At 53.7% G+C, this 14,983-nt stretch overlaps 1 protein-coding gene across 9 annotated transcripts in view; it reads right to left on the bottom strand.

The window, feature by feature from the left end:
- The window catches only part of LOC131669239 (myocardin-related transcription factor A), a 133,084-nt gene that overhangs the window by 32,586 nt on the left and 85,515 nt on the right, over nt 1–14,983 (bottom strand). For 8 of the 9 annotated variants that reach the window (XM_058943985.1, XM_058943976.1, XM_058943982.1 and 5 more), the window contains exons 2-4: nt 14,566–14,666; nt 14,081–14,484; nt 13,784–13,962 (exon numbers count right to left, since the gene is read on the bottom strand). In XM_058943985.1, coding sequence (XP_058799968.1) covers nt 13,784–13,865 — 82 coding nt within the window. In that variant the 5' untranslated portion in view covers nt 13,866–13,962; nt 14,081–14,484; nt 14,566–14,666. The remainder of the gene's footprint in view (nt 1–13,783; nt 13,963–14,080; nt 14,485–14,565; nt 14,667–14,983) is intronic. The other variant, XM_058943977.1, reaches the window with a different exon arrangement.

The following is a 14,983-nucleotide window of genomic DNA, read 5'->3' as shown; positions in this document are numbered from 1 at the left end:
TAGGCGAGTTGATTAAATTCGTATAGACACAGGCAGACCTGTCGTAAGGATCGCAGGCTTTCGTGTCGAACCAATGGATTCGCGATCTAATCGATGTTACAGAAGGAGATTAGATATGGAAGCGACGGAACGAGGCAGGCACATGCTGCGTACAAGCGAGCGGATAGCAGGCAGCGGCACAAAAAGGGGCAGAGCGGCGCGCGGCTCTAGGATCGATGCACAGCCATTAATCGCCGGCTCACGGCGGCTAATACTCGTCACTGAATAGGGCTCCGCGTTGACTAATAGCGGCATAGCGGCGACGCAGCCTGCTCCGCTTATCAGCGAGCGCCCGTTCGAATACGCCGAGTGTCGCCGCGATAAACAATAAATAACGCGCAGCCGCCGACCTCGACTAAATTGTCCGCTATATACATGCGCGCACGTGACGCGCCGCCGGCAACTACTTTTATATACGCGAAAATTTACGCCACGCTCTCTGCCTCGCTTTTTGCCCCGTCGGCTGCCATCGCGCAGACGTGGCCGCAGCTCTACCATTACAGCCCGCATTGGCGCAATTGCCGCCGTGGCCGAAGCTCCCATGCCAGCTTTATTAATCTGGCCGACGTTGCCGCTCGGCCCTAGCCTCCGACGACGACAACCGCTGCCTTCGTTCCACCTTCCGCTTGCAGGTTGGCTTGGCGCGAGGACACCGATGAGCGCACTGCCTAGCGCACTGCTTTGATATGTATATCGATCTGGCATTTTTATGGCTAGCGACGGCTCGAATGAGCGCTCGTATAATGACGCGCATTAATATATACGAGTGGCGAGCACATGCAGCGCAGGCAGAGAGGCAAGTCAATCGCCACGCGCTCAAGGAACAACGGCGATATTTTCAGCCGCGCGCCAATAACTCATCGATCTAACAAACGAAAGCCGACGAGAAGAGGAGCAGGCTCGAGCTGACGCAGAGCAAAGGATCGATGGGAATCCCCGGCAGCGGACAGCGACGAAAAGAGAGAAAAACGAGCGAGCTATCGTCGTTTGCGATGCAAATGCGCGTAGCTGAAAGGAGTAGCGGCTCGCGCCGCCCGCCGGCATCGATCAACGCCGCTCGCGCCCGTGGCGCTGTCAAATTGGCGCTCGCCTATGTCGCACATCGCCGAATTGGCGAGCCCGCGCCGCCGCCGCCGGAGTCGACCGGGAGGACTCGCGAGCGGCGCTCACAAAGCCGCGCGACCGTGCGCAGGCCTCCTTCGAGATCGGTCGATGCGCGGCCGCGCGTGCGCTCTATTCGGGGCCCCTTTCGCGATCCAGCCAAGATTTACCGAGGCCACGTGGGCAGCAGGCTAAAGAATCGAGCGGCGGCCGACTGCAACTGAATCGTAAGATCGATCGGAGCCGCGGCACAGGTGTTAACGCTTGCCACTTGCAGCAGTTCAGGTCGTACAGCCGCCGCGGATTCTGCGCATTTTTGCGCCCGATTGTTTCCCTCGTAATTTATAACTCGGCCTGCTTGGCTCTCTATCGGCCGACGGCGGCGGCGGCGGCGGCGGCGGCAGCAGCAGCAGCAGCAGCAGTTCTTTGCGCTTTGTTTTATCTGCTCGGCCTGCCTGCGCGAGCATGATTAATTCTTTCGCTAGCTGCCCTTGCTCGTGTTCGCGGCTGGCGTCGGCCTCGGAATAGAGCCCTTTATTTATCGCGAGCCAACGATCAAGCGCGCCGAGCGCTGCAATAAGCCGACGCCTGCGTAATTGTCCACTCGCCGACAGCGCGCGGTTGGGCTGTGCGAAGCGGAAACGCAGCGGATCGCTCCGATCGAATATGGGATTTGTTTGCAGCGACGGAAGGCGACCTTGGAAACGCGCAAAAGCAGCGCCGCGCGGCTCGACCCGAATCTATTGATCAAAGTTACGAGCGGGCGCGAGTCTGGCAGCGCGATTGTTTAGGCTCTCCGTCTCGAAACAGAGCACGCTGGCAGCCGCTGGCAGCCGCTGGCAGCCGCCGGCAGCCGCCGGCAGCCATCTATATCGGCGAATCGTGTCGAGAGCAAACTTTGCAGCTTGGCGCTCGGCCAGAACTCGCTCGCCGCCTGATAGGCCTAATAATTTTGCCAGCGAACGCAACGAAAAGCCGATAAGTGAAAATTAATAAAGTGGTAACGTATTGCCGCGACTCAGCGACGCACTTACGAGCTGGGTTAATGGGCCGTCGCGTCGGCCGAGCCCTCCTTGCCAGCCCAACTCGAGACACTTTCCATCGATTCTTGCCATTTTTTTACGCGCTCGTCATTTGTCGCGAGCCGCCGGCTGATCGATCGCTGTATTATGCGCATCGCATTAAAGCGCTTCTAACGTACAAAAGACCCGAGACTGCTTCGGATCAATCTTTTTCTACCATTAGACGCCTGCCTTGCTAATTATTATCATTGATGCCTGCGGCAGTCGTTTCAAAATGTCGCGCGTAGCGTCCGCCAGGCGACGGAAAACCGGTACTTTCCTCGGCCAAGAGTCGCGGGCTTGAACAAGCTCGTACAGTGACACCAGAGAGACAGCCGGCTATGGCTAAAGTCGCGAAGCGCCGAAAAAACGTAGAAAACGAAAGATGACTTTAGGCAGTCGGAGATCTCGAAGCTCGCCTCGTGTCCACGTTTATCCGCCGGTTCTATTATAAAGCATTTCTCTCTATCTCGGAACGGAGCTTGCGGCGGGCGGCGTCGGCGGTGCGCAGCTGTTCAGCTGTTTAGCCTCGTTTCGCCCAACGCTTAATGTCTCATCTAAGTCTAGCGCTGACTGTCTCTCTCCCGTCCGCCCTCCTCCTCTCTCTCTCTCACGCTCTCTCGCAAGTCCTAACTTAGCATCCACTTTGAACGAGCTATTTCGACATCGGGAAAAGGGAATAAAGAGACTCATCGAAATCGATAAAAAATTAGCGCGCTGCAGGGACGCCTGGAGGGCGGTGGGTCTGCCAGTTGCGTAGATCGGATAATCGTGGAGGAGGAGCGCGCCGAGTGACAAGGAGACATCGTCGTCGTCAAGTTTACGCATACAGCGGTGCCTGTAGCGGCCATATCTCGGGCTGTTTACTGCACAGTAGACAAGTCATTTCTCCACGGGCGGACATTAGCTCGCGTAAGAGCGTAGAGCTGAATAGCGACCAAATGGACAGTCGCGCTTGGAATAGAGCTTTAAGGCTGAGAAGCGGCGAAAGCCCCGTGTCCCAGAAGCGAGTCGAGATCTCGAGAATTTCCGACTACTGTTTTCGGGGGTGGAGTCGCCGCTGCTGGCTGACCTACGTTTCCACTTGCTCGCTCCAGTGCCAAAATTGGCGCCGCTATTTCGGCTGCGGCTTCCTTGCCTCTCCGGCTCTCTCCCAAATTTGCAGCACTCATTAGGCGTTCCCTCGCGCACGTCATCTTCTCCGCGGCTGTCAGTCTAAGGCAAGAGCGAACGATGCCGAATCGAACGCTCATCAGCGTTGGCTTAATCAGCTCAATTGGCGCGTCCCCTGGCGTTGTCAGAATGCTTGGCACGCGCATATTTCCTCTTGTCCGCCGTCCACCGTCCACCGGTAGGCACGAGTACACGCGATAGAAATAAAGAAGAGAGAGAGAGAGAGAGAGAGAGAGAGAGAGAGAGAGAGAGAGAGAGAAAGGCGCACGAAGCTTGCAATTCTTTCGAATAAGTCGGCGCCAACGGTAAGTCGGTATTTTTGCAGGAGTCGAACACGACAATACTTTCAAAATGCCTGCTATTTCGAAGAAAAGTGGCGAGAGATTAGATAATTGTGGCGCTGTACAAAGTCCAAGCTGGCTGAACGGAGATCGGCGAGCAGCTTATAAAATCGATAAAGTGCGGCACAAGCGCATAATGCCCGGATTATAACAGTTGGCGCGGGGTTATTTGGCCAGCAAAATCGAGGAAAAAATGTCGCCGAACGGCTCGGCGAGCGCAAGAGACGTCGACCACCCATGCAGGTACGGCGAGCAAAAGCTTGCCGCGGCCGCGGTTCCCACAAGGCCTGTAGTTTGCAAGCTGGCGCGTGTCAACTGGCAGGCGGCGACGCGCAAAGAGGCCGCGATGTGGCAACAAGCACGCAAACTGGCGCTCGACAAATTTATCCGGCCGTCCGAGGGTCCTCGCGAGCGAGCGCGAGGAAGCTAAATCGAGGTTACGCCAGGCGTCGAGAGCGAGCGAGTGCGCTACGTCCGACTCTCGCTCTCTCGATACAGCGACGACAGCGAATTCGAATAGTTGCCTGCCGGCCACTTTTTGCGCGCGACACTCGCTCTCGCTCTTATAAATGCGAGTACGCTCTCTCGCGGAGCAGCGGCTCAAGGCTCAAGGGTCCCCTTTTTCTTTTTTTCTCTCGCTCTCTCGCAGCCGTGGTCGCTGCCGCTTCTTCTTGCTTTCTTTTTTCTTCTGCCAACACTACGTGTGAGAAGTTATTTTACTCGCGATCCTGACTAAAGGCTTTTTCAATTTGCGCGCTCGCTCGCTTTATGCCTCGTGACACAATTCTTTCTCTCTCTCTCTCTCTGCTTCGCAATCTTCGCTCTTCGCTATTTTACAATCCTGCATTTTACGCCGGCAATGTCAACATAGCTGTAAGTCGATAGTGATAGAGAGAAATCTTATTATCTCTGTCGGGCCGATGAATTTGTTAGTTGGCAAGTGCAGGCGAGCGCCAAGCCGCGCGCCCGTTGGCCGGTGGCAGACGCTCGTAGAGTCAGGGCCGCGCCGCGAGGTTCACATGGTCGGCTGCGACCGCGGAAGAACGCGCTGGAATGAGACGCGGAGCCGGCGTGGGCATCGAGTGCGCGGGCGCTGCGGGCCCGAGCGACCGCAGCAGGGGCGCAAAAGAGGGCGCTGCGGCGGGCGGCGATGATCGCGCGCGATCGCCAATTGAAATCCGCGATTAGCGGACGGTAGCGCGGAGCCGCGCGGAGCCGCGCGGAGCCGCGCGCAGCTGCAAAGGGCCTCGCGCATGTAAATCTCGGGCCCATCTCGCTCTTCCGGCTGCCTTATTCCGCGGGCCGTCCTCGGCCGAGCAGCCTCTTGGATCCCCGTGCGAGCCTCGGCGCGGCTTCAAACGGCACCGCCGCGATAAACAGGCATTATTCCGCTGGAATTTTCCTGAGCCCGCGAGATCTTGTTACCTCTTTCCCCGGGCCCGCGATTCAGAGCGAGCTGCGCCGCGCCGATTGTTTATCTCCTTTATTGCGCCCCGCGCTCGCTCATTTCGACGTTCTTCGCGCGCTTATCTCTTGGAAAGTCAGCCTTCCGTGCGTAGGCGCGCACTTTCGACCACGCGTTGCCCAATGCCCCATTGCAATGTCGCCTGCGTTGCGTAATTATCGCTCGACTCTCGCACTTGAGCTCGAGCTCGACGCCTCGACGCCTCGACGCCTCGACGCCTCGACGCCTCGACGGAGTTGCGACTGATCCCGCAAGCTCGCAACTCGGAAGCGTCCTTCGGCGCTAATTGGTATCTCTCGCGCTCGGCCGAGCGCCACTTTGCTCTGCGTATTGCGCAACGCGCTATCTTGCCTCCTTGTTTTGTGTTTGCTCGCCACGCGTGGATCGATAGCTGTTCGGAAAGCTCCTACGCACCTTCCACGTTTTAGCTGCGCATCTTAAAAATAAGAGGCGCGCGTAAGCTTTCGGGTATCCCGAGGAGTATAGCAAAGAATCACACGACAGCCGTGACGCTGAGAAAAGTATGGGGAGAAATAAGAGCACGAGGCAGCGGCAGCACGGCGGAGGAAGCGAAATTCACCAGTCGTAAAGTAACGATAATTACAAGGTAATGCCTGCAGACAGGCAAAGGTGCTCGATTCCGATATTCAAATTAACCAATAATTGATCGACGTCGACTCGCTGCTCTGCTCCCCTTGCCGCTCCTCCTCGCACGTCATGTAAATGCCGTGAAAACAAGCGGAGGCTCGTTCGCCGCTTTTTCCCCCGACTGCCATGCAGATCGAACAGTTTTTCATAACGATCCTCATTACCGCCGCCAATTTAAAAAAGCTATATGCCGCACTCACAGAAAGAGATTTGCCGCACTTGTTGTTTTTTTTCACTGGCGATCAAAGTTTTTAGCCTTGAGAGAGACCGGAATTATCGTTTAATTTTATTGGGCCACCTGCAGACGCACAATTTACACTGATAAGCAGATTTTCGTGACTTAATTCCACGGGATAAGAGTTAACGAAGCATTGGCACTCGTTTTGTTTGTTTGCGCGCGGCTTCTCTCCGAAGCTAATATGCGTATAGTTACAGGTCTTGCCGTTAACTGGGACGACGCTCGCAGTAACGTTGCTAGATGGAAAAAAATGCCAGTGCAAGGAAAGGTACAACTGGAGAGCGATACTCGTAAATTTATAGACTTATTCAGAAAACGCTTGATTAAGCGATAAGTGCCAGAGGTGTAATTTTATGTGAAAACGCTGAAATATCAAGTGTCGGCGTATACTTCGACAGGCCGCAAGAAAATATATAGAGCTGGTGCTCCGTCATCGTTTAAAAATAAAACGAGGCGATAGGAGCAAGCAACTATTAAGTGAATTAATCAAATCTCTTATTACTAGAAAGCCGAACAAAGAATGATGTGGGCTGCGCGCGCGCGCGGCCATTCAATTTTTTTCATCGATCTGTTGCTTTACTACGCCATTCATTGGAGCTCTAGCGCGGCTTCGCTCGTTCTCACGCACGAGAGCCACTCGATTGTTCGATTCATTATCATTCGTTCTGCACATTATCATTCGGTATAAATTCCAATCAGCGACATCGAAGCCAAATACTATTCAATCGTATCTGAAATTAAAATTCAATGAAAATACAATTGAATTGTATTGGAGCGTGGGTCATAAATCCCCGCTAAAATTTGAGCATTCGATCAAGCTGGACTAGCACTTTGCCACGTAGCGGACGACGCGAAGCGGCCTGTCGACACTGTTATTAATAGCCCGTCAAGTACAATGCCACTCATCGCGCCCGTGGCAATGACGGGCCTTCGGGTGGGCAGTGCCGACGCACGGGCAGCGCACATTGGGCAGGGCTGTCAGGCCGGCAGGTCGGAGAGGAGCGAGGCGCTACTCCCCCGCGGCGAGGACAGAGCGAAACTGCGCTCGCAGTGGAGTGCAGGCGCGAGGCAGGCGCGAGGCAGCCTCGATACATATTCGCCTACGCGCTGCCGAGCTCCGGAGAGCCGTGCGCGCGGCACCTTCCGCGTACGCCCGCGACACCTACGCGGCATTGACAAGGACGCCGCGGCCGAGCGTCGCCCAGAGCGAGAGCCGTCATTACGCCGTGGCCGAGCAACGCCCTCGTCGAGCCAGCTTTGCCTTTGCGAAGCCTTTTCAACGACTGACGTTTCGTCAGATCTTGCCGTTGCGCCTGCTCGACGTGCACGCGCAGTGGCAACGGGCCGAAGTCGTCGAGGAGCTCTTCTCGACGCAATCGCACGGCTTAATTGTCGGCCGACTCGTACAAGCAGTGTCGTTGTTGTACAAGCATAGGCAATTCGGCGCACACAAAGCAAATAAAACGTGAGGCGACACAATAACACCAGAAAATGTGACTTTCATCGCATGACTGCCACTGGAAAGTCCGAGCAGGAGACGCAGAGTCGCAGGCAGCTGATGACTGAATCGACTCACGTTGGCCTAGCGAAGAAGCAGACCGACCACGCGGCTCAAACCGAGTTCCATTGCCACATCCACTTTCTTCCTCTCTCTCTCTCTCTCTCCCTCTCTTTCTTTCATTAACTCGCTCGAGAGCCAGCAAGTCTTTGCCTACGCTCTGGCAATATCGAGTTCGCGGTAATCCGGTAATGAGCGGCTAACCTTTGCTGCATAGCCGTGCGCGAAACCGCGAACGGGCAAAGCTGCAAGGACGCACCGCAGAGCAGTCCGCAACCAACTAGTATCTCACTGACGCAACGCTCGCATGCAGTCCCGCATTTTCGCATGCCCTCGCTACACACGCACGCGCGCGCGCACTCACACACAATGTCGTGAGCGTTGCCACATTATCTCGACCTAAGTGAGCCTAATTGAGTGTGTTTACGCGGGATATTGCTATAAGATAACGAGCAAGCCACTCCCTTCGATCATTACCCGCTCTTCGCTTCGTTAATACTACTTTCATTACAGCAACGACACAACTGTCTGGCCGGCATCGATCTTCCGTCGAGCAGACAACGGGCCGCGTTTTTCTCTGTCGACCGCTTCCAATTTGCTTCGTAGCAGTTGGACGTTAGCAACGACGTTAAACGCCTCGCAGTGTATGCAATAGGTGCCCAGCGCAGGCTTCTAGATCAACGCCTTTTGCACGCCCATAAATAAAAGCATAACTGTCACGAGCGCATTTGCATTCGAGTGCGTAAAAACAGGCATAATATCAAATAATTAAGAGGAAGTGCATGCATTTATCGAGTGGAAACGACGCCGTTTTTATGCATTCAAACGCTCAGCTGCTATCCTTTCTTTTTATAAACGACCACGTCAGCCAACATTACCGTTGGCCAAATACAGATTATGCTAATACGCTCTTTGTTTACACTCGGATATTTCTCTTTCCGTGCGCTCCTCCAAAACGTTATTATCGTCATTTCTCGACAGCTCCGAATAGCCAGATTAGGTCGACGCGGTCGATCTTCGCGAGTAATTAATTGAAGAGGTTACTCGCTGATTACAGGCCAACAGCGCGCTAAACGCGACGATAATGAGAGGCGCCGGAGCAATTTGTTTATGCAATTGGAGGTTGCGTGAACTCGGAGCCGCGAGCATCCGTCCACGAGAGCCAGCGGAGTGAACGTCGTGGGCGGCGGCCCACGCACTTAGCTCCGACCGCGCACTGACGAAAAAAGAAGACAACAACAACAATCGGCGCACAGCTAATGAAGACAGTCAGGCCGGCCGCAGTTATTTTCCAGCGAAAATCGCCAGATCGGATCGTAATGGTGTTGTGCACGCAGCAGACAAGAGAAGGCAAGAGAAGGCAAGAGAAGGCAAGAGAAGGCAAGAGAAGAGAAGAGAAGGGCAGTTGGTTGCGGATAATTGCTAGCCGTATGGCGTGCGCGAGATATTTGCTTATTTATTTAGGTATTGGTAGTTTATCGGCGCATCGCGATCCTTTGGAAAGTGCCATCAATCGGGCGCGAACAGACGCGTAATGGCATACTGTCAAACACCTTGCAACAGCGGCAGCAGCAGCATCACGCTCATCCGTAATTTTTATTCGGCAACTTTCGTGCAGCGCCCATCAAGAGCGCACGGCCAACTTTAATAAACAATTAAAACAGTAAATACTCGGACATTACCCGGCTGGAATTATAAATTTTTGATGACACTGCTGGCGCTGCCGGATTTGCATGTTTCAGCACCGTTAGCTGTATTTTCGCGCGCTCGTAATTCATCGATACTCTGCAATCAGCAGCACCACTAGCGGCCAGTCCGTCCGAATTACTCGTCGCATTCACGACGACACCTTCGTAAATGCGCGTCCCTTGATCGACGTCAATCAGCGAACGCAAAGCATCGATCGCGATATACCTCGTGCTCCGGCACAGGGAGGAACGCGCGAGGACAGGCAGCCACTACCATGCCACTAGGTGCCCACGCGTTTTATTCCGAAACAGCGCGAACATTGGCCGACCTTCCGATCGCTTTTTCAGTTTCGCTCAGCCAGAGACTCGCCAGATATTGCGTGTCCGAGCATAATAGCACCTGGCGCTCGCCAACGCACCGCTCGATTTGCTCGCTCTTTCGCATTGTTCGCGAGATAAGCGCGAGCCTCGTCTCGTGTAGGCATTTCATCGCGCGCAACCGTTTCGAATCGCCAACGCTGCGCCACGCCGATAGATCAATTTAAACATCAACCTGCGCGCCTATTATTTTCGCGACCTCGCCCCATTGCGAGCGGCATTTTTGCTAAGCGCGCGCCCAGATTTATTAGTTACGTAGCTACATCACGAAAGCTCGAGCCGACTTTGTGCATGGAGTTCACGTCGAGCTCCAATGGCTAATAACCGCGAATTAAGATATTTGACGAAGATGAGCTGCGCGTATATATACGCAAGATCGCAGGCGAAACTCGTCGTACATCAGCGATGTTAAGGAGAACGCACGCCGCCGCCAGTTGGACTCGCAATGAGAGCGAGCGAGAGGATGCTGGTCGAGCGAAGCGGCGGAAGGTGAAAATATTGCGATCACGATAAAAATCGATACGACTGGGCTTAATGGCTCGCGATTACAGGCCGCTGTTTTGGTGCTGGTCTTACACAGTCCGCCACCGCCGGCGCAGCGCCAAATTATCGAATATTTCGGCGGCCGTTTAACGCTGTACGAGAGTGCAATTAGAGTGCGACCGAGAGCGAGCGGTGATCATTTTTTTTCTTTTCTTTTTTTTTTTTTTACAGCAGCAGCAGCAGCAGCAGGCGGAGTGGCACAGAGTGGCGCAAAATGCGCAGGCGAAGGAAGAGAAAGAAAATCGATTCGTCAATCGCGCGCCACCGTTAGTGAAAGTTGGCTCTGGGCTGTCGATCCCGGTGCCGATTGATCGTGCTTGCACACCTCTCGGCGAGCAACTTTTCGACCGCGTGCTCACACCGTCGACGGAAGGACGGAGCAGACGGATAACAAGGCGGACGGGGCTTTGGCAAGTGAAAAACCGAGTGGCGGTCGAAGGGGAGACGCGTCAGCTCTATAAATAAATCGGCGCGTTGCTCGAGCGCACGGCTATTGATCGTTGCATATTCATAGGGGCAGGCGGCGCGGCGGCTAGAGCTGCTCGCGCGTGTCGCGCCGCGCGCCGTGGCGGCGGGCCAGTGGGCGAACCGGATCGCGCGCCAGCGCACCGGAAAGAGCAAACTATATCGCGCATTGAAATCGCAAGTCGCGTTTGAGCCGTGACAGAGAGACAGAAGCGCCCGCAGAAGTATCGCTCGAAGAGGCGAGAGAGTGATCGCGCAGGCACGGCGAAAGGAGGCGTTCGTCGTTAATTCGAGCTGCAGCTGTCGATAAACAGCGAACCGCGGACGAATTAATTGCGCGAACTGCTCGCTGCCGCTGGCAGAGATGTTGCGCGACGAGCGCTTGTTCGCCCTTTTTTCTCTCTCTCTCTCTCGCTCTCTTTCTCCCTTTCTCCATTTGGTCCTACTCCTGCAGTCGCTAGCCGATGAAAATTGGGAGACTTACCACAGCTGCCCAATCGTTGGAGGCTTTGCTACTTGTTCGGCGCAAATAATTCGAAATACATTCAACTATAAATATTTCTTGAAGTATGTTTCCTGTTCTATATTTACGACATCGCCAAGCGATAAAGTCGCGGGGCAAGACAGAGCGCAAGCGAGACTTATTTGCAGCAAAGCAACGCGTGGCGCTACCCTAGCGAGCGCGCACTTGCCGTGAAGCAGCACAGCCAGAGTCGATCAGCCTGGGCTTGGGCAAGATGCGCGCGTATCAATTCGACTCGAAGGCTGTTCGCGAGGCTCGAACGAAGCGTGCGATCGGCAGAGGAGAAGGCGAAAAAGCGTACAACGCGCGTGGACGCTCGACTCTCGGCTCTCGGCTCTCGGCTCTGCCCACGGCCCACGCGCGTAACACCGGTGTTTTATAACAGGCGGCGCGCTAGTCCCGCCTCAATAGCCTCTTCTTCTCTCGTTCCGTGCGCCTGCTTTATAACGTTGTTGCGCCTCCGCAATTATGATACCTGTATACTCGTTACTTTAGCCAGGCAGCGCTCGCTCTGCGCCTCTTCCTCGCCTTCCGTCCGCTTCACCTTTCCGCGCTCGCTGCTTGCCTTCGCGGGCAAACGCGTTATCTCAAATCAGAATCAGGCGTACATCGTCGCCTTGCCAGATTTTCATCGGCTAAGGGGCTCCTTTAGCACGCCACAGTAAGCACTGGCGACCGATCTCATCATGCTTGACCAAGCAACGTCTTGCGGACGTTTGCAGCAACGAAACAATTGGTGCGCAGCGTTACGGCAGGTGCACAGCGCGCATCGGCGTTGGCACCGATCGCGAGCCACGCAATGTCATAGACACCGCCGATTGGCATTCGATTCAGCACTGACTCGGCCAGTCGACGACGGAAGGAAGTCTAAGCAATTGGTATGCAAGAGCCGCCATAGTGTAGCGCGCAAAGGGGCACGCGGAGGCGAATACGAGCAACGAGATGTAGAGACAAAGAGAAAGGGCGCTACGAGCGACCTAACACATGTTTATTCCACTTGGATCGATATTTTCAGCGGCCTACTTACTCGAGCTCCCGAAAACTGTCCGTTGCGGCAAACCCATCGCGCCTGCTGTATGAAACGGGAATAACAGCGATGCGAACTACGCGGTGGTGAAAAATCAGAATCTTAACGTTAATCTTAACATACGACTGAAGATGAGAGTTGGGAGCGACAGGGGCCAGTGGCTAGGCATCCCAAGTGCCAAATCGAATACTTGTGCGCGGTCGATAACGCGAGGACGACAGTCGGCGCAGGCACGTAACGAGTGAACGGGACTTGCTCTCTTCCTTCCGTAGCCGATCGTCAGCCCGAGAGAAGGTCGTAGCTATATCGAGGCGCATCAAAACAAAGCACCTCCAGAGCCACCTCGTCGCCCACCTATTTTCTGTTTTTCACTTTCTAAGCCTCTATTGCCGAGCAACGAGTGCGCGCATGTTTATTTATGTCGCGCATTAAAGGCCGAACGTCCTATCAAAGTACAGAGGCGTTCTAGTTTTCATAGCCTTGTTAAATTTTCACGATTTAGTGCGAGCTTCATCTGGCGAACATTCGCGGTGATTTACGAAAATCGAACAAATGTCCAGCTGCTGGACGAAACGAAGAACAATACTAAAGCGCTGCTTGCGCTCGTTGCGACTGATGTTGTATTTAATAACAGCGGCAGAGTACCGAAGAATTATTATATTTTGCATGCGAATTGCAAGTTGAGGAAAAGAGAATAGGTGGAAAGAGAAGAGTAAAAGTGAAAAGGCAGCAGTGAGTGTTCGCTCATTAGGGGCATAAAGATTTGAGCGAAGCTTGGGGCAATTTCACGGTCAACGTACTGCAGCAATGCACTTCAGTTAATAATCAATCGGCAAGGGGCCACTTATCGACTAACGCTTGAAAGCGAGCCGAAGAATTCACAAAGCGCGCGCTTCTCGGCGGTAAAAACCATGAAACGAACGCTTCCGCGCATGCGCGGCGATAATTCTCTCGTAAAACTTGCTTTTTCCTCGGCTTTTCTTCCTGTCTTCGGCATTGCAACTGTTACGAGTGTATAAATGATGCTTTGCTAACTGCTGTAATGTTAGTTCGGCGCGCGGGTCCGGGGCCGAATCACGTCGGTTAATTATCGGAGTTTGCTCGTGGTGCGCAAACAAAAAGGCCCGGACTGTGCGATATTGAGCTCGCCGAGATTTTTAATTTAAGCAGCTGATCGAAAGAAAAGATGAAGGTCGTGAGTATGATACTTAATAAATAATTTCCACGTAAAAACCGTCATCTTCTTTAATTCATTGTGCGTCGCGCGCTCACCTAAATGGTTCAAAGAATTCGCCGAAGCTTCGCCGATGCGCTGGCTTTTTAGTGCGATTTTAACCAAATTAATTAATACCGAAAGAAGAAAAATCCACTCGCAGGATTGTCGAGTACGAGCAGTCGGTCCAATTAAAACTCATTAATTTCAGATATGCCAGTTAATGATTTGCCGGAGGGCCAAGTGAATTTGAAAAGGGCCAATTTTCGTGGGAAAAGATTCATTACAAGAGAATAGCGCAGCACAGAGACGGGCTACTCACATTCTTTGTTGCGTTCCATGGCCTGCTGAAGGGGCGAGTCGTCGACCTCCACCTTCGGAGGCGACTGATTACCCTCGGCCATTTTCGCCCCGTTCGCTATCTTCTTCAGAACGATGTCCGCGACCTTATCCTTCGATGGAAACAGCTTTGGCGTGCTCTTGTATCCGTACGCTGCTCTGCTTTCGAACAACATGTCGTTTTAATGACGCTGACCAGCTGAAGGGACGTCGTCGTTGGGCAATACCCATTTCCATATGGAACGCAGTAAAATTGATGCCGAGGACGGATCATACAAACCTTTCTTCTTTGATTTCTCGTTCTCGCTTATCCTTGCGGCCCTTGATAAGACCTTCTATCTTTTTCAGCTTGGACTTGAGCTTGGACTCGGTTTTGCCAATCCTACGCGGCGAACTTTCGTGCTTGACGCGTGGCTCGCTGGTAGAGTCGGCCGGCGCTGCGGTAGCACCCGCGATGCTGGTGCTGCTGCTACCGCCGTTGCTGCTGCAAGGGCTGCTGCTGCTGCTGCTGCTGCTGCTGCTGCTGTTGCTGCTGCTGCTGCTGCTACTGGTGCTGCTGCTACTGCTGCTGCTGGTACTGCTGCCAGGGCTGTTGCTGCTGGTGCTGCTGCCGCTATTGCCGCTCAGCGGCAGCGACGTGGAGGCGTTTGGCCCAGAACTCGAGGCTCTGCTGCTCGTGTAGTCCTGTGATTAGCGGGAATTAGTGCTTGCGGACTATCGTTACGCGTCTGACCGTGCTCGATGTTTTAACGAAATTTAGCTGACCTTGAACCACTCTGGGTATATCGAACTAATAGTATCGAGAAGATCTTGATCCAATTGAATCCTCCAAAACGGGGAGCCGCTGTCCAAGCTGTGGCCAGACTCTGTAAAAACGAGAAGATAGTTATCGAACATCCAGCTGGACGCACCTTTACAATATTCACGAACGGTATTTTATCGTCTACTAATGATGTAGCAAGTCTAAAGCGTTCGGCAGGATGTCAGTGCTGACCCTGAATTTTGAATCACACAATTAAAGTTCGGTAGCACGACTCGGCGATACAACCTCAGAATCGGTAATCAAAAAGAAAACACAAGTTTCAAAATCGTCATTACATAGACTTGGACGATTGCTCTGTGGAAAGCTCGTTTTCGAAAAGTTCCGCGGGTATAGCTATCACTGCTGCCCACTAATTTTGGT

This window comes from Phymastichus coffea, unplaced genomic scaffold, assembly GCF_024137745.1.
Source record: "Phymastichus coffea isolate CEN01 unplaced genomic scaffold, Cenicafe_Pcof_1.1 PCOF00090, whole genome shotgun sequence".
Lineage (NCBI taxonomy): Eukaryota > Metazoa > Arthropoda > Insecta > Hymenoptera > Eulophidae > Phymastichus > Phymastichus coffea.
Note: the sequence above shows the minus strand (reverse complement) of the source record. Positions and strands in the feature narration are given on the sequence as shown.